This window comes from Pyrgilauda ruficollis, unplaced genomic scaffold (assembly GCF_017590135.1).
Source record: "Pyrgilauda ruficollis isolate IOZ18807 unplaced genomic scaffold, ASM1759013v1 scaffold7, whole genome shotgun sequence".
Lineage (NCBI taxonomy): Eukaryota > Metazoa > Chordata > Aves > Passeriformes > Passeridae > Pyrgilauda > Pyrgilauda ruficollis.
In genome coordinates, this window is record NW_024528821.1 from 13,418,913 (window position 1) to 13,438,322 (window position 19,410).

Consider the following 19,410-nt stretch of genomic DNA (forward strand, 5'->3'; position numbering starts at 1 on the left):
GATTTTTACAAAATACCTACTGAAAACTTCACTCTGCTTTGAAGCCAGCTTTTAAAGCAGTAAACTGCCTGTAGGTGGGCACCAATGGGGACCAGTTTCCCCCAAAGCACCAGGCCATGCAGTGTCACACAGAAGCTGAACTTGCACCAAAGAGCTGTTGAAGGAAAGGAAATAACCAGAGGTGACATTTGACAAGTTAAGTTTTTTATTCAGTGCACTGGACTCATACATCACTGCTTCGTCAACTAACAACATTTCACACATTCCTATAAAACCAATGCCAAGTCCAGTCTCTTGTTAAAGATGCTCAGTGTAAAAAGTAAAGCAGTCTATCAAATATTTCCTGTTATAAGTATAGCTTAGAGCCCAGTAACAGGCTGTGTCCAGCACGTTCAGTGCTGGGTTCCAGCAGTGGTTGGAGAATGGAGCAGTTACTCAGGGTTGATGCAGGGCTTCATTAACAAATGTCTAAACCCAGCTCATTAACATCTCACCCAATGTTTATCAGAGTGCTGCTGCTGGTTTGATTATGCTGCTGCTTTGAGCATGGGTGGAGCTGCAACTACAAAAACCCTAATGCAGAACTACTCAGCACTGGAAAATGTGATCTGGGCTGGGGCAGCCTGTCTTGCTCCGTGCTGAGGACAGTTACTCCAGCAGCACGGCATGGCACATCTCACCCCGTCCCTGCAGCAGCAGTCAGAACAGCACGCAATCCACAGAGAAATGCAAGGTGCTCAGGCCTGACTGTCAGGGCAAAGCAACAGGTTTTCAGGGTGGAGGGGTCTTACACTGCAAATCTCTGGGCAGGGATGCCTGCAAGCACAAGTTGGGCAGTTAGATGGATGTTGGTGATTGTGGGCAACTGCAGCATCCCCACTTTGCTCTGTCTCCCATGTGGGCAGGCACATCATCCTCAAACCCTCCCACCCACCAGACAATGTAGGGAAGGCTCCGTGGGACACCCTCCCACAATCAGCCATCACCCTGGTCAGCACAGGTGCCCTGGCAGGGGGACAGGGCTGGTGCCAGCCCTACAGCTTCCCAGCAGAGCTCTCAGCAAATCCATCTCCACTCATCCCCCTCCACCACCCTGTCCCTGTCCCACCTGCCTTGTGCTGTGGCCCAAACTCTCATCCTGCCTGATCCCTGCCCTCAATCACTCATGCACTCTATGTGTAAGGAAGGAGACAGCACATTGCCAAATCAGCTATCTCAAAGGGAATCTAGCAACTTTTATTGAGGCCTTGTCACGGAGCCTGGACTGTCACAGGCAGTCCCTGTGACGAGCACGCGGTCCTAAGGCATGGTGACCGTCCGTCCGGCGCTCCTGGCCGCTGTAAAGCGCCTCTTATTCCTCAGACCAGAGAACCTCTCATCCAGCGTCAGGCTGGTCTGCAGGGGAAAGCGAGAGCGAGTCAGTCCCCTGTCTCGTGGCAAAGCACAGCCAAACTTGTAGCAGGGTATTGATTAGAGCCCATCAGTCAGGCTGGTGATTCACAGCTGGTTAGTCAATTAAACCACTCAGCACACAGAGACAGGGAGCTCGACAGACTGTGTGTGGCTGGAAAACCTCCAAGCAGCTCCCAGCCCTAAGACAGAGGGCATCCTCGGCAAGAACAGGAGCAAGCAGATGGCATTTGAGCACAAGGCATCAGGTAAAACCAAACTGTCCAGACAAGAAACGCCGGCAATGAAGAAGGTGGAACAGGATTTCTCAGCTGCCCCAGGGCTCTTGGACCATACTTCAGTGTAAAATGTGACACCAAGAAGGGCACCAAAGCAAAGAGCGAGCAAAGCCCAGAAGTGCCACATGTCTCTGAGGAATGGTAAGCATTGACAGTGAAACAGTCCCCTCTGGCCAGGACTACTCATCAGCAGGACCTCCCTGCTCCAAGCAAGCACATGAACAGGCCAAGACAGGCCATGAGAGTGGGGAAAACTGGGCTGAGTCTGTAGTTGCTGAACAGTCTTCTCAAGTGCCTTCAGTTTTGTGAGCAACCTGGCCAACACAGCTACGGGACTTTCCTCCCAGGTTGTGTTAGACAAACCCAGCTGGCAGCCCCAGAAACCTGAGTGTGACGTTAACAGCTCAGTGGCAGGGCTGCTGCAGGGAGCCAGGTGCCTCCTGTCCCGTCGACAATCCTCTACCTGGTTGGCCATGGCGCGGAAGTTGAACCTCAGCAGCACCCCCTTGGGCTGGGGCTTGGCCACCCGTGCTGGGGGTCTCTGGCTTCGCAGGAATGGGTGCTTGGATCCAGGCCTGGGGAAAGCACAGAGCTGCTGTCACTCAGGATGCTAAGGCAGCACTTCCCATCCTCTGCAAAGCAGCACACTCCACCTGTCCCATGGCGCGTTTGGCCCCTGGCAGAGCCAGGAGAGCAGCTATGCAGGCAGAGTTCCAGCACTGGGGACTGTCACATCCAGGCTATTGAGGGGTGCTCTCTGCACCCAGGACATGCACAGTGCCCTCACCCACCCTTCTCTCTGCCCCCAGCTGGGTGCCAGGTCCTGCAGCTGCCCCTTTCCAGCCTCTGAGCTCCTCTTACACAGCGGGCACAAGGTGTCCCTTTGGGGCACGCTGTTTCTCCCAACACCCCACAACCAGCACAACCAGCCTGCCACTTCTTCCCACAATGGTGCTTCCATTTCTCCTCACTCTGCATAACAAATGAGGGCATGGTAATTACAGATTACCATGTAATTACAGGTAAATACAGGAGATTTTTATCTCCTTCTGATATGCTGGGAAAGGAACCAGACATTATTTGCTAACCATTTTGGGTCTGAACCATTCACTGCACACTCATTACAGAAGTGAAGCTGCAATAATGCTAAAAGGATTTGCAATGGCTTTTGTAGGGCTCCCATCCTAACAAATCACCTCATTTACTTACAGGCTGGGCTGGCCCGCCTGGGGATTAACCACAGAAACCGTCAGAATTGCTCCCGGGCTGGGTTTCACTTGCCACCTGCCGAGACAGGGAGATTTATCCAGCTTCAAGCCTGAAAGAGCACTGTCTATTTGCATTGTGCCTTTGTTCACCAATTACCTTCTCATCCTTGGCGGTTTCCCTTCTCCTTGAGAATCCATCTGCTGTAAAATATATTTAAAAGCAATTACTTAAAAGAACTAGCTCTCAGAAACAGTAATTCTTTTTCCAGGATTTTGTTTGGTGTATCTGAAGAGCTCCTTCCTTGTGAGTTGTCAAGAAACTAATTTGGGGTTTCCCAGTGGCACAGTGATGTGTATGGGGTGCCTTTACCTTGCCCTGCCTGTGCTGCTCTATAAACTGCAAGGTTTATTTTTATCACCCTCCCAGGATTTACTTCCCAGCTGCCAGAATACCAAGCTGCATTAAAAACTGCCTGCAAATACTTTCCTACCAATACATGCAGCGTTCAGGTCTTCCACCTCTTTACTTTAGGAAGCAAAGCTACAACTGGGCTGGTAAAATGTGAAGGTTTGTCACTACCAGCAGACTGCAGAGGAAAATCTCAAATACTGACCCCTCTCTGGAAGCGGGCTTTGAACCACTGCTGCACTCGCTTCTGCTGGAACGCTGGTCCCCTGTTCAGCAGGAAAGGCCTGCTGGTAAAGGAGAGAGACAGGAGGTGAGGATGATACCAGGTCTCTCTAACATTTAATGCCAAAATATCTAACCCAAGCTGGTCTTAAAAAGCAGTGTAAGAAGCAAATGAGGCTGTTTGTTACCGAGTTCAGCCCAACAGGTTTTTCGCACCAGCAAAGGATTTCAGAGGAACTTGATTTTCTGCTCAAATGAGGCAACAGTTTGTGTGTTCTGAGCTTTGCTCATTAAAAGCAAAAAACATGGGAGGAAAATCATAGAAAAAAATCAGGTCAGCAAGGACCTCTCAATGTTGTTCCGTCCTGTTCTGCTCAGAGCAGATGAAGGATTGCAAGGAGCTTCCTTTTGAAGCTTTCCATTGTTCCTCAGAGAACATAATGATCTCGATGAGACAGGCACCGAGACAGTGCCCAGCACCTGGCACACTGCCTTCCTCACAGCTCCTGGGGCACAGTCTGCTCCTGCAGCCCCTTGCTGGGACAGACGCCCTGTCTCTGCCCATCCCTTATGGCTGGAATCTGTATTTCCTGCCTGTATCAAAATAAATGCTATTTCACCCTTCAAAAGTGTTTCCCCAAGTGACAAAGTTTATGAAAAATACAAATGTCACATTTTCTGTGCTTCCCGAAATAAAACTGCCATTATTAACTATGAGCATGAGACTGTTTTCTTTCCAGGTGCCTTCCTAACATACCCAGGGGTATTTTTCTGGTGCTGTACATGCACATGGCTGTAGCCACACCCAGCTGGCACATACAAAGAGGGAAATCCCATGAGTTGCACAGGTAAAAACCACTGAAAACCAAAATAACCCAGAGTTACCAAAGATTTTACCTTCTCCCTGGGGTGTGGATGCTGGCAGCATCTGCTCTGAATCTCTTGGGGCCTGGAGATGGCTGTGGCTGCTCCTCCTGCTGCCCACTGCTGCTTTTGGCAAAAGCATTGCTCTTGGTGCCCTGAAAGAGCAGCGAGACCTCAGCAGCTGTCACCTGCAGCACAATCTTGGTACAAGAACAGGGGGTGAGGGCAAGGGACAGCACACAAGGGGCTGCTCTCTGCTGACAACAGTCAGTCAGGGGGTGTGCCTCCCTTCCTGCACATGGAACTACAGGTGCCAGGGAGAATGTTTCATTCTAGTGCTGCAGAAGCCAAAGAAGAAATAAAAGATTAGTCCATGCAGAGCAAGTCTCGCAGAAGCTGTGCATTACAGCCCTGCTCAGGTTTCCTTTTGGTCATCAGCTCTTTCTTGTCTGGACACATGCATTGCCTGGACCACACCCTGATGCATGGAACACACCAGAAGATCCCTCAGCAGGGTCTGTCCTGCAGTTCCAACACACACTGCCCCAGGTTCCAGCCTGGTGACTTCTGTGGGACAGCTACCATCATGTTAGTACCAACTAACTGAGGTCTATTTCCATATTCTTCCCCCTTGGTTTATTCCTGCAAAGTGGAAGTTACTGTAGAATTCTGCCTCCTAGCAACTGCTTATTACTCTCTGTAAATACCAGCCACACTCAATATCTGAGTCATCCCGGTCTTTCTTTTCAGGAATAACCTCACTCCTTGCACATGCATGCTCAGTTTAGGGCTTTCTTATTTATACCCCTACAACACATTCACTAAATGTGCCATTCTCCTCAGCACTTGCATTTTTTTAAAAAGCTCACTGAACATCTATGACCTCCTAACTGAGAGGATTTTCATCAGTGCAGGAAAACCCAGCTGCCTCTCACACTATCTGTCACAGTACTGGGAATCAGTGTCTCTGGTGAAAGTATATCTCTGAACCAGAGTCACCTGACAAGTCACCAAGTCTGTCCTTTGACTTCACAGGAACTTGGAAAATGCTCTGGGTGGAGAACAAATAACAAAGAATCTTAACACACCTCCTCTAAATTATAATACTAAGATGAGATGCCATGGAATTAATTTTTATGGAAATATTTTTAAACCTTTTCATATCAATTTTAAAAAATCTTTTTTAGCAAAGCTCATGGGAACTGATCAGTAAAATTATGCTAAGTCAGAAGCTTTATAAAGCTAACTGTAAAATTGCTATTCCATATTCATGTATGTCTGTACTCTGTACCTATGCATACAAATGCTGTGCACAGGCATTAAAAGATGTTTTTTATGCAGATTGTTCTTTGGGGTGCTCCAGGATCATAAAATTGAGCAGATTTCCACATGACATTTGGGAAAAGCCATACCTTCCTTACTGCCCTACCTCCTGAGCCGACGCCTGGCGATTTAAAGGGCTCACTCCATCGAACGCAGCAGCTGCTCTCCTCTTGCGACCAGGCAGGGCATTCCTGAATTGTCTCCGACTGAACTGCTGCTGTCCAAAGCCTCTTCTGAAACGGTGAGGTCCTAAAAACAAAGCCCTCTTACTTTAGCATCTTTCAAAATTTGGTTTATGACTACAGTTTTGTAAATAGATTATAAGATTAACTTAATCTGATACTACAGAAATAGTGGTGCAAAAGTCACACTGATTTATATTAAATAATTATTTTTTCCAATGTCTCTCTAGCACTCTTACTGTATATAGGACTGCCATACACATTATTTGATGTGAAAGAATACAGAAGAGAAAAGCCTTTTACAATTCTGATTCCTCATAAAGACAGGAACACCCACATCAGGAGACCTGTCAATCTGTTGTCAGAGCTCACACTGCTATGAATTAACGATGAAACAGAAAAAGCATTTAGATACAGATATACACATGACTTAAGCATCCCAAAGCCAACCCCACAGCAGCCTGAAACAGCTCTAAGGGCCCACATCATAGTATGATTTTTATTTTTCTTTTAGCTTGATATACCATAGCTTCTTGTATTGAAGGAGAAGTCTCCTGGTGCTCTTTTATGATACACACACACCCGCTGTTCGTCCTGCATTTAACCTTCTCCCCTAAGCCTGCTGATGATTTTGAGTGCTGAAGTGTGAAGTGCTGAGCAAGAGGAAAGCCCTGTCAGACTGAGGCACAGTGCTTCCAAACCTAATTACTCCACATAATAAAATTCTGTAGTCGTAATGAGACAGCAAATTTCTGAGTCACTCTGTGAGGTGACACAGGCACAACAACAACAATCACAAACCCACAGCTGGAATGCCAAGATGGAATTTTTTTCTGTTACCTCACAAAGCAGCAGATCCCTGAAGCAACACCTAAGCACAGCCACTTGGGCACCAGCACCATTAAGCTTGGCCAATTGCTGGAGAATCACCAGGCTGCCCTTCACACTAGTTTCTCAAGGGTTTGCCTGCATAGGGTCACCACCATGCTGATCTCTGTACCGAGGCAGGGAGCTCAAGCATGTCCAAGTCTACCAAACGCCTCCATTATCTATAACCAGATGTTCTACTTCTCAGTGCACACAGAGGGTAAACAGCAGTAGATGTGTGTTTTCCTTCACTGCTGCTTCACACTTTGCTGTCTATCCCCAGCTGCAAGGTCACTGAAGCTCCTCTGTTTTCAGCCCATTCCCCCCAACAGCCGCTACACCAGTGAGATGCACCCACACCTTGGGGGTGAATAAATCAGGCACAAAGCTGTGCATGGCAGAGAGCAATGGGAGTGCACTCAAACCCTGGATCTCACAGCAGAACCTCACTGACACAAAGCACAGAGCAGTGAGGTGCATATATTGATCTTGCAACGACTGCTACGTGACAGCAATTTATACTGCCTTGGAGCAACTGGAAATGAAGTGCTCTGAGGTAGCAGCGGCATTGCTCTGAGGGGCCACCACTGCCACAATGAATGAAGGCTCCAGCCTCAGGGTGTAACACCAGCCAGCACCAGCCTGAGCTGCTTACACTGGAACATGCTTGAAGATGATTTGAGCTGCTCTGGCTCTAAAACAGAAGGGCACCAGGACAGGCCCTTGGGAAGCAGATACCAAACACCATGGTGGGGTACTTTGTGTCCCATGGCCAGAGGTGCTGGTTGGGAACGTGCACAAAAACACAACACAGTTCACAAGCTCTGGGGCCAGTTGTTATTTCCTTTGCAGACAATACCCTCTCATTGCAGAAGTACAGGTATGTAAATGTTTCTCTCGTGACAAACATTCAGTTTCGGTAAACTGTTTCTTTTTGACCACATGTGGACTTTCTGTAGTCCATGTCCCTTTGATTTTTTCTCCTGCTTCTATTCCCCCAGTCTGTTTTTGCCCTGTCTTGTTTCTCTTCAGCCCCCACCCTGGGCCTGTCCCTATCTCTTGCCTGTTTGCTGGGCTGCTCTTCTCCTGGACACTCAGCTTTGCTGCACAGCTCTCCTACACCCTGGAGAGGACAACAGACTGCGCTCAGCTGCCTTTCCTGGATACTCCATCAGGGCAATGAGAGGGACTGCTGCAGAAGGCAGCTCTGACTAGAAAATCGTGTCCCTTTCAGTCTGTTCCTATTAGAGAGCCTGTGCTCAGCAGTGCACTCAGGCACAGCTCACCCAACACAAATAACACATGACAGAGCCATCAGCCTCCAAGGGGGACCCCATCACACCAGCTGGGGACCAAGGCCTCGCTCTGTCATCTGCCTCCTGAAGTGTGACACATGGGAGGCTTCATGTCTGCAAAAGGTCTGGCAGATATTTAATAATGTAAGAACATTTCAATAAAACCCCACAGTGTCAGCAGCTGGGGAAGAACCCCTACACACACACCCCATGTTTGGGTGTGTGATCAGAGCCTGGCTCTGAGCACACCTGGGATGGCCAAAAGGCACCTCTGCTCAGCCAGTCCAGTCTGAGCACAAGTTCCCATGTCGGACAGACTCTTTTTTCCAAGGAGATTTGAAATTCAAATTTCTCGTCATTAAAAATCATCTTTCTCCCACTAGGGAGAAGGTTTAAGCCATATTCCAAGAGGGATTAACAGCACTTTGCTTGCTGGTTTAATCAGCATAATACCCTTCTCCCTCCTCTGTCATTACAGTGCTGGGCTCCTCAGATCATCATTTTGATAATGGTTATCACATCTCAGCCCAGACAGGACTGCATTTCAATAGGGACTGAAGTGAACTGAGCCCCTGATGAATTATGGGCTAAATTCCCAGTCATGCTGAGATTCCCCAAATTGCTACTGACAATCAGCACCACACAGCATGGCAGGTCTCTGCACTTGGCAGGGTTGAATTCAGACTCCCTGAAAACCTATGAAATACTAAAACTAGCAGGAATAATTACATAAATTAACAGAAAAGCTCTCCCATCTAAGAAATAGGGAAAAAATATTTTCTTGGATTTGCCTCTGGGTGCAGTAATTGCTTGAGTGCGCGAGAATATCAAAGCCTGTGGGTTTTGATAGAAAAATCAATTTGCTAAGGGCATTTATCACCATTATGATTTGAACTAGAACAATCCTCTGTAAGGGAGTCTGTGGTGGTCACCAAGAACACAAAACTGGAAGGCAGCATTGCTCCCAGTGATCCCACTGTCCTGATCTGTGATTAGCACTCCAATATAAGACTGAAAAGATACTTCTGCAAAATATCACTAAAATCTTCAGGAAGTGACTTAGCAGTAATTAAAAAGAAAAAATTTCATAGAGATGCCATTTCATGCAGCAGATAACTTTGGTTTGTAGGTAAAAGCCAGTGGAACAAAACAAAGGTGTGATCACTCGGTATTATAAAAAAACCTCACCATAAAAATAGCATGCTTGGCAAAAGTGACAATTTAGCTTCAATAACTGAGCTATCAAATACAGTTACTGAGGGGGTAATTTGGATAATTTCAGTCTGCTCTGGGAAAATGAGGATTAGGAAGAAGCATAATTAAAATATGCAAAGCCAAGGGGAATAGAGAATAGATATTAAGTCACTTTAAATTAGTAATTCATGAGAGTGGAAGGGAGAGAAATGGATGAATTATGCTCTGAAAGGGCCCTGATATTCCATTGTTATGGGGAGAAAAGCTAATCAGAGCCTGAGCGCATCTTATACGCACACAGAAATTGGACAGGAGAAGGATTTAAGAGCTGGATTTTGCTAAAAATGCATTTCCCAGCCTGGCCAGCCTCTGCTGCCCCAAGTGCCCATCTACCTTGCAAATTCCTCTGCTTCCAGGCTCGGTATCGGGGCCGCCCATAGCCAGAGGCTGAACTCCTGTTCTTGACCTGCTGCCTTCTGCTGTCGCCCACGGCGCTGGCATCTGTCTGCTCTTTCCTGTGGCGCTTTATGATGTCATCTGGAATGAAATGAGGAGAAACCCATAGAAACTGCACTTAACACCAACAGTCATTCCCTCTTTGGGGGCTCGGAATTGTCCATGGAGCTTGCTGCTCTGTGAGCTACGCTGGGCAGACAATGAAAGATTAAGCTTAGCTTAGAAAGTATAGGATCCATTTACTGGGCTCCTGCAGGCTGGAGATTAGAGTGCAGCAAATGATTTACAAATGTGCCACCACCCAGCACGTCCCCACCATGGGCAGGACCGAGATTTCAGACCCCATTCCCTGGGAGATCTGATCGTGCAGGCTTCCCACAAGCCTAAGGGAGGATGTTTTTGCAGGGGCACCAGGAGCTCAGTGCTAGGCAAAGAACTTTTCTGAGAAGGTCTGACTTGAACTGTTGTAGAAAAGGTGGCCAAAGGGGGGAGGATGTGACAGCTGTTGAGCTACTTGGATCATGCACAAAGTACTGTCAGATGCAGAGCTCTATCAAGAAACAGCTCAGGCCCCTCAATCTCAATCAGCTGGTCTGCAATCAACGGGATCCTCTTAATTCAAGCAGTTCTGATGAAGAGGAATGGCAAAGGGACGTCTCTTCATTAATTCGTATTTTCCAATATTTTCTTCTTTTAACCTCAAATCTTCCAGAAAATACTTTGCAAATCTTTGCAAATTGAAAATAATAAAGGCACATCTGTGAAGCTACAGGCAGAATGTTTTAACTTGAATGAATTAGCAAGAAATGAAGCATCCAAAACAGGCCCTTTCCCAGCCAGTGGCTACTCCAGCTCCTTAATGTATCACTGGAGTCAGAGGACAGAAGTACCATCAGCTTTCAGTGGGTGCTTTCCATAAATTATCAGACCTCCAGCACTGCTCCCTTGTCATTTCCTATCAAGAAACTCCTGTGTCCAAATGAATACAAAGCCCAAGGAAAAGAAACAAGAGCACAAGTAAGAACACGCTGCTTTTGTGATTTCTCTTTCAAGTCTGCCAGGAAAAGAGCAGGCTGGGAGACGCTGGGCCATGTTCTTGGGATGAATTTGCTAATGGTCTCAGCTAAATGTGCCTTTGGGACATGTGTGATTTGGAGCACAGGATGCTTTGAAGCGTTTTGAAAGCATCCCTGCATGCTCTGCAGGGAGGTGACCACACTCATCCAAGGGTGGGCTGTCCACAGCATGAGGAGGAACATGAGAGGGGCTGAATGCTCAGGTGCCTGATCTGTCACCTTTCAGTGTCTTTTTTGTTTGGGTATGAGTTGTTACACTGCATTTTGTGCCCATAAACATGATGGGGTTAACAGAGCACTGTAATGGACTACCACACAAGGCTGCAAGGGGATCCTGAGAGGTCATTTATGGTACATCTATGCCCTCGAGGCAGAATTAGATCTATCAGGGCAGCTTTAAAGCAGCTCCTGAAGTTTTTTTGTGACTGCTAACTCATGTAAGGCACAAATGTATCTGAAAGCATAGAAAAAACACCTGTTGGAAAAAGCTCTTCACCAGGGGCCTCTTGTTTTCCAATTCTCTCTTCTACGCTGAGTAAGGTGTATTCTGGATGAAATATGGGGCTGGACCACAGGAGGTCTGACTGAGGGAAGCAGTAAACGAGAGAGCAAAAGCAAAGGCAGCATCACACATCAGCAAAGAGAAAAAGGGTGTGCAACACTATGGGAGAAAAATAAATAAAAAATTAGGGATCCACTGTTGCTATAGCTCCTCATAGAAACATTAAAATAAGGGTGCATAAGCCAAGGGATCAGTTTGGGTTTGCAGTGGAAAATGTTCCTCGTTCCTAACAAATGACTCTTCGCTGGGAAGAAATGACACAAGGTTTCAGTTAGGAAGCTGATCCAGTAACAAAAGGTGCTGCTGGCCTTTCCTTTCGCAGCACCGACACCAACACGATAATCCACCAAGATCTCTCATCCATGCGTCAGAATCCAGGCCTGGGGAGTTCATCACAGGGCGGTTGTTGGTTGTTTATGCTCAGTCCACATTCCCTGTGCCAAAGGAATGGCGAGCATCGGAGCAAGCTGCTATAAATAGCACGGCGAGGCCATGGCCCCCCTTCGCCTGTCACCGGGGCTGCTCTGCCTGAGCCCCCCGGGCCGCTCTCCCGTGAGCCCCGGGCTGCTGCCAGCCCAGCGCCGAGCCCGGGCCCCGCACACGGCCCCGCACACGGCCCGTGCTGCCACCCGGACAGGGGCACCCGCACGGCGGGGCCACCTCCGGCCCGAGCCATCCCGCACAGCCACCCCGGCTCCCCGCCCGCACGGAGGGCCCGGCCCGGCCCCGCCGCCCGGCAGCGCCCCGCACCTACCCAGGGACATGTCGATCTCCTCGGCCCCCGGCTGCGGCCCCGCCGCGGGGCCCGGCGCGGGCTGCGGCCCCGCCGCCTCCATGGGCCCGGAGCGCTGTGCGCTCACTGCGCCTGCCCGGAATGTGCCGGCCCCGCGGCGGCCCCCGCCCGCCCCGGCTGTCCCGGCCGCTGTGCCCGGCCGCGCTTCCCGCAGCGAGCGGCCCCTGCGCCGCCCGCGGCCAGCGCCGCTCCCCGCCCGCGCTCAGCCCTGCCCTGGCTGCCTGCCCTCCGCACCCTCCCCGGCGATCCTTTCCATCGGCACCTCCCCTCCACCCCTGTCTGCCTAAAGCACCGTGCCCCAGCCTCCGGGCTGACACTCTCTTCCCCTTTTCCACCCGAACCCTCCTCCTCCGGGGTTTATGCCAGCAGCAGATGTATCTTAACAACGCGGCAGTCAGTTCTGAGCCATGTGAACGATGGAATGACCTTGCTTCCTTCTGAAGGCCAGAAAAACAAGGCAACTACGAACAGAGATACTCGTGGCTCATATTCGTGCATGAAGCCTGTTCTCGTATTTGTGAGCGCTCGGAGGAGGAAGCACCCATTTGGGACTGGTCTTGGGGCAGCATCCCGATCACTCACAGAACTCAGGCATCTTTCAGTCTCTGCAGCATTGGTTATGGCACCGAAGCTATTCTACAGTTTGAATACAAAATGTGAGCTAAACCATCTTCCTCTACTTTAAAAGACAGGTGAAGAAATAAAAAAGAGATAGGAGAACAGTATCTTCCAAAGGGCTGCCATGCATCAAGTGAGGAGCATGCTTTTCTCTGAAGTTTCCTTAGGATAAATGCTGTGAAATAAACTTTCTCACCACGTATGTAATAGGGGCCACATAAATAGTGAACAGTGTCTGCATGTTCTGCGTTTTCAATACAGTGGGTTTTTTTCCACCTTCACTTCAAATGGGAGAGAAATTTCTACAAGCAGATCAATCAGGGCAAGAATTGCCTCCTGGTATGTGTACAGCTCTTGGGAAGATCAAGTGCTTCTGAAAGTGTTGGTTTAGGGAGTTGTTCTTTCATGAAAGAAAACAATAGAACAGTGCTGAGGGAGCAACAAATAACCTTTGCTGTATTTTGCAGTGATGCTGCAGAGCGACCATGGAAGTGGATTGGTGTGAGATGTGAGGAACTGGGGTTGATACCTTGTTTGCAATGTTCTGTGGCACACAAGGTGTGCTGGGGGCTCTGCTGTTCTCTAGGGAGCCTGGCTCTAACACTGCCCTAGTCCAAGAGCTTTCCTCCAAAAAGAATCCTTGAGATTTCCCAGCAATTTAGCCAGAGTATCCAGAGAAGCTGTGGCTGCTGGGAAAGGGCTGGAAGTATCCATGTAAGCCCAGCTTTTAGTGATGTACTGAGAGAGGAGCTGTATCGTTTCCTAGCACCCAAGGAGGGTGCTGGAGCAGGGCTCTGGGCAGTGTCCTGAAAAGCAGAGCTGTCCAGAGACACGAGGGAAGGGCTGCAGCAGGGGTCTGGAGTCTCCTCGGGTAAGGCCAGCCGTGAGCTGAATGACCCAGGTTTCCACACAGGGCAGCAGCTGGAGTTGGTCACTCTGTGTCATGAACTTTCCTGGCTTTCTGTAAAATCTTGGACACTTGTATCTTCAGAAACTCTGGAAGCAACAGCTGAGAGATTTCCAGCAGTGTTTCTATTCGATCACATTTAGTGAAACATCTGGGGCTAAAGAAAACAAAGGCTGAGTTTAGAAATGGCAACTTCTAAAATATTCAAAAGACATTTTTTGTGGAACTACAAGGCAGTTTTTGCAGCAAATTCCACTTCACCAGCTGAGAGGTTTAATTAGCTGCTTTCCTTCAAGTGCATAGCATTAAAGGCAATGATAAAACCTTTCCAAGCCATATTTATTCATCTGGGAAGTATGAGCTGATATGTGCTCTTATCTCTCAACTGCCAGTCTGTGACCTCTTAACATCTTGGCAAGTGTCCCATTTGCTTAGTATGTCTGAGCACTGCCATCACCTCAGTCCTGAGTAATTTCTCACATCAACAGTGGAGGTGACACATGCTGGATGGAGTTGGTGAAAAGGCCTGAAGAGCCAGAGTCTCTTCTAAAGCACAATCCCCTTGCCCTGGAGAGATTGCAGGTGTCTGGCACACAGACTTGATTCTGCATCCTAAAAAAATGAACATCAGGAATGTGACTTTCACAACTAAAAAGGGAGATTAATAAATGAACAATGAAAAAAGAAACAAATAAGGGGGGAGGGAAAATATTTATGTTATGCTTTCTTCTAGAAGTGTTTTGTGTTGACTCACTGATACTGTGGTAACAAACCATCAAGCTGAGCCCCCAAAGAGCACTGGGGCACCTCTGCCAAGGGTGCCAGGTATCCTTCCCCTTGTTAGGCACAGACAGGACCAACTTGTTCCAAAAGAGCAAGTGTTACTTTGGGGCACTGGGCCTTTCAATTTATCAGATGCTCTGCTTGTCATACAATGAAACCCCAAAGAGCCCTAGAAGGCTTTTAGTTAAAACTAAACAAAAATAAACTCAGTGGTAGAAAGGAACACATGCCAGGAACCAAACACTTGTATTATCTGAAATGTGTTCTTAGTCTCTAAGTAGATTTAGTGAATATTCTGCATGTTAAATTACTTGTCATGATTTATTATTGAAACAAATCTTACACTGTGATCGCAAAATTAACACTGGCCACTTTGTCTTTTATCCTCAGGGGTACCTCATATCACAGTTATTTAATACAAACTTGCAAAATATATGACTGTTCCCTTTCAGTGAAATGGACCCAAAACTACATGACTCAAATGCTAATAAGTGTTTAAGTTTTTTTTTCTTGGGAACTAAGCCCGGGTGGCTGTAGGAATATGTGTCAAGGTAAGGCTTGCACACAAGGTAATATGTGTCAAGGTAAATCTACATGTACACATTTTTTTTATCTGAGGGTGTGGAAGCTTTCCAGTCTCTCCCAGAATTGCTCAAAGTACAATCACTTAATTCAATGGGCCAAAACTCTGATCACTTTTGTGACACTGTATTTTGCCCACAAGGGGGATGTTTAGGCCTTTTAATTTATAAGAACCCCAGGCCCATCATTCTCAGCTCTCCACAAGGCACACTGGCAGCAGTACAGCTACAATAGCTTGCTCCAAAATTGGTGAACCACCACTAGAAAGAGCTTATGTTTTATTGTTAGATGCTGAACATGGCATTTCAACCATATGTTACCACTTGAAAATCATCTTCTTGAGAAGATGGAAGAAAACAAAACACTTCTTCAGGCTCTTGGAAGAAAATTCCAGTTACACAAATATTTCTTTATTTTAGTCATTCCCAGAATGAACTACACTGATGATAATAATTCAGTTTTTGTCCAGAATGTATGCACTGTGTGCCATAAAGTGGCTGAGGTACACACATCACTGAGCTCTGCTTAGGGAAAAAAAGATCAGCCATGGACAATGACAAAATCCTTGCTTTGCTTCTTAACAAATTTAGCAGATGCAGCCTGCATAGAGCAAAACTGAGTTTTTTATAGAGAGGTTGTTGGCTTTTTCTCCCCCTCTCTCTCTGTATGTATTAAAATTGTCATCTCGGCCTGACACATGCAAAACCACTGCTTCAACACCCATAATCTGTACCTCTGGACTATGCAGAGTGTCCCACAATCATCCCATAAAAAAACACATGAACAGGATGTCAGGGAGCTGGAAGCTTCAGTGCAATCTGTAGCCAGCCAAGCAACATTCCAGTAAATGGAGATCCACAGGTACACCACCCTTGGCTGTGCTGCTTGTTGTCATGTAGGAGTAGTTTCAGTTTATCCTGCTTTTAGGGATCTCTCAGTGTTAAAGTAAACCTTCACTGAAAGGCCTACATTTCTAATCTCTCCAAGAAACTAGCAAGCCAAGTATGCTACTGCACAGCAATCAAGTTATTCAGAATAGAATAAAAGGACAAATCCTGTTTGAAATCACACCAAAATGCTCAGCGAAGGACAAAGGCCTCTGCAGCACTGCAAGAAGGTATTTGCAGTGCATGTAGCTGGAATAGGTGGGGATTGAAATGATGTCTTTAAGGAGAGATGCTCCCCTCCCCATTGCCTTCAGAACTGTTTCCTCATGCTCAGTGAAGCATGTGCAGTGAATCAGATGCTCCCAATGGGAAAGGTATTGGGAATATTCTCATTAATGGATCTGCTCTCTCATTGTGGTCTGTACAAAAAGACTTAAAGAACAGATATAGCTTGCGAAGGCAGCTAGACAGAATCCTGCCTGCTTCTTTTCTATTCAAGCATCAGATGCTGGAGTATTTTGAGCTATTTCTAGCTCTTTAAAATGGTGTTTCAGATAAATGACTGCCCTTTAGCAGAGATAGAGTGGCATTTGCCTTTTGATCTAAGAAGGAATATATGTATAATTTGCTTGCTTCACTTTCAAAATGGGCCAGATGGTGCCACTTTAGTATGAATCTTGAATCCAGGTATTTGGAGATTATTTTAACTGCCTGTGGGAAGCTGTGCACACCTGCAGGTCTCGAAGTAGAAAAGTAATATCCATGCCACATAGAGCATGTGCTGATAAGCAAAGTAAACACAAAGGATTTGAAGAGGCATCATGGAGATGGCACCAGGATCACGTGAGTGTTGAAGGAACAGTGACTATGTTACCTCAGTGGCTCACTCATGGAGGAGTACTGAGTGTACTTATAAAGAAGCACAGCAAGAACAGTAGGAAAGCTCTCGTTTAATTGCTTAAAGCAAAAGGAAATCTCTAAAGAATGCAAAAAAGCTCTGCTGACATTTCAGGAGGATTTAATTTCTCTAAGCAAATGGCAATCTAGACTGACAAACCCCCGCTGTGTGTTCACCTCAGGGACTTAACTCAGGAACACTGAAAGCTTCAGGGGTCTCCCTGCTGTTGACAATCCCTGTTGCTTGGCCAGAGGTGCCAGACCTTGTGTGGCCTGGCAGAGGCCTGCCAGCACTGTGGAGGTGTGGAGGGAGCATCACTCTGCACAACGCCCTGGGCAGCACCTCAGTTTGTCACTGTGCTTTGATGTCCTCACCACAGGCGCTGGCCTGCCCTGGGACACAGCCTGCAGCACACGCTGCACGGTGACAAAGATAACCGAGGACTCCACTCTTGCAGTCCCTGCTGTCATAATCAATTTCACACCAACGCTACAGAGAATCCAGTCTGGCTCTCTGCAGAAGGCAGTGCCCTGGGGAGCTCTGGGTCTGTGAGCGATGATGCTGAGCAGGGCTGAGGAGGAGCAGCAGGCAGAGCAGCAGGACAGACACACAGCCCTCACTCCCTTGTTCTGAGCATGCCTTGGGCCAGCTGTGCCTCGGGCTACCTCACTGCAAGAGCTGTGAGTAACCACATCTTGCATCCCATGTTGAAAGTTAGATAGATCAAAGCCTGATCAAGATCTCATTCCTCAAGGCATTAACATTAAATTTGTTTATGTCATATCTTTATGAGTTTTCATCTCGTCTGGAGCAGATGTGGGTAGCCACAAATACTTTTAAAGTGGAAGCTCTTCAGGGAAGTGTGGGATTTTCAGAAATTTTCAAACTCCTGAAACTCGACTCTGTCTGGCATGGCTGCAAGAAAATATGTTTGTCTTGTGCAGTCTCATGACAACATGTGAGCATTTCCACCTCTTCCTCTACTCAACTTCCATAATGAATACGAAAATGCAACAATCTCTGGTTTACAGGAGAAACTGAGGGATGGCACAGCTATGGCTCACTGCTCATTGTGCCAGGAAGGTTGCTTTGAGGAGCCTTCTGCCACTAGACTAGTAACTCTGGTTTTGCTTGGGGAATGACAAAGAAAGGAGGACATGGGAAAAAAGAACTGTTGAAAGGCTGTGAAATTATAAATAAAAGTAATTAGACCTTAGCATTCCAGACATCTATTCTGGTTCTGCAGCTACTGGAGGTGATAAATGACCCCCACAGGTAAATTTGCTCTACCACAGGAACGTGCAGTCAGCTTTCAAGCTTTTGCCTGAATCAGCACCAATTTGCTCATGACAGTTTGCAGATTGGGAATTTTTGGTGAGCAGTTAGGAAAAACCTCAGACATTGCTTGCAGCCTATGGTATGGGAAACTTCAGTTCCTTTGAAGACCTGAGATGTGAGACTGAGCAAGATTGGCTTGCTTTTTGTATGAGCACCTGCAGGTACAGTGAGTATTTGGTTAAAGATAAAAAGGCCCCTAATATATGAGAACTCTGGTGACAAAAGAACTCTTTGGTAATTTGTCAGGGCTATTTCATACAAAGAGAGCTTAACCTCTTTTTTTATCTAAGTTGGGCTCTAAAGAGCAAGAGGCTGAGTGATGTGGCTGAGAGGGAGGACAGCCAAACTGCATCTCTGAGCTGGCCCTGTGCCGTGCCACATGCTTTGGAAACTTCGAGCAACTATCTCTAATGTTCAGTAGAATTTATGTGCTGGAGCTGGTCCTAGCTCCTGCTCTGCTTCACTCTTGCCAGCTGCAGAGCCACTGTGCCTCCTGCTCCATGTCTGCAGACAAAATCATCCTACACACTTGGCCCAACAGCAGTCTGAGTTTATTCACCCTCCACCCTCTGTGGCTGGAACCTCAACCAAGGGCAGCAGTCAGCAGTGTTTATACAGGTTGGCCTGATTTTCTTGTTGGGAATCCAGGGAATGATCGTTTTTTCAGGGCAAGAGCAGAAGCTCTGGCCCAGCCAGACTGATTGGAGATATTCATCTGAAAGCTTGAATGCCACAGCCCCCCGGAGTACCCCCAGCTAAGGCCAGAGGAGGCAGGCAGCCACACTGTTTGCAGGTGACAGTGGGACCCCTTTCCCCACAGCTGCATTTTGCACACAGAGCTCCTTGCTGGAAGGGCAGTCTGTGTGCCAGGACAGGGCGATCCCAAACCCACAGAGCGCTGCACTGAGCCCTGCCCTGTTCAGGAGCTGCTCTCTGATCCTGGCTCACTGGTGCTGCTGAATGTCACCCAGACATCAGCCCCGTGGTATTTCAGGTCTGGTCCTTTAGCGATCCATAATGGCTCAGCTGTCTGTCAGTGACGTGTTGCTGGCTGAAGGCCAGTCTCTTCCATACCCCCTAGAGAGGGAATTTCCCTTAGATTCTCCAATTAGGCACGACATATGCATGCAAAAATAAACAAAAAAACCAACCCAAACCAATTCAAGGATCTTGCTGAGGTTCAAGGCTTAAAAGCAGATTCTGCTCACCAAACATATGACAATTGCATTAAAATGTGGGTCTATGAGGCTTTCTTTAG

The 19,410-nt window shown here is 47.5% G+C and overlaps 1 protein-coding gene across 6 annotated transcripts; it reads right to left on the minus strand.

Moving 5' to 3' along the window:
- Window positions 1-1,215: 1,215 nt before the first annotated feature.
- Window positions 1,216-12,270, minus strand: LOC121363101 (UAP56-interacting factor-like). Of its 6 annotated transcripts, none has more exons than XM_041485202.1 (9): window positions 12,101-12,270; window positions 9,646-9,789; window positions 5,821-5,963; window positions 4,425-4,546; window positions 3,511-3,589; window positions 3,054-3,094; window positions 2,898-2,972; window positions 2,073-2,263; window positions 1,216-1,395 (listed from the first exon to the last, which is right to left on the minus strand). In XM_041485202.1, the coding sequence occupies exons 1-9, from the start codon at window positions 12,180-12,182 to the stop codon at window positions 1,376-1,378; spliced, it is 897 nt and encodes a 298-aa protein (XP_041341136.1). In that variant the 5' UTR covers window positions 12,183-12,270; the 3' UTR covers window positions 1,216-1,375. The 6 variants fall into 6 exon arrangements, with proteins under 6 accessions (XP_041341136.1, XP_041341134.1, XP_041341133.1 ...); XM_041485200.1 differs by having other exon boundaries at window positions 3,511-3,592; window positions 12,101-12,269; XM_041485199.1 differs by having other exon boundaries at window positions 3,054-3,097; window positions 12,101-12,268.
- Window positions 12,271-19,410: the final 7,140 nt, after the last annotated feature.

Coding starts and splice junctions, on each gene's coding strand:
- LOC121363101 (XM_041485197.1), bottom strand. CDS start 12,182: ATGGAGGCGGCGGGGCCGCAGCCCGCGCCGGGCCCCGCGGCGGGGCCG. Junction 2,264..2,897: donor CAGGCGGGCCAGCCCAGCCT/GTAAGTAAATGA, acceptor TGCTTTCCCCAG/GCCTGGATCCAAGCACCCAT. Junction 1,396..2,072: donor GCTGTTAACGTCACACTCAG/GTTTCTGGGGCT, acceptor TTTCCCCTGCAG/ACCAGCCTGACGCTGGATGA.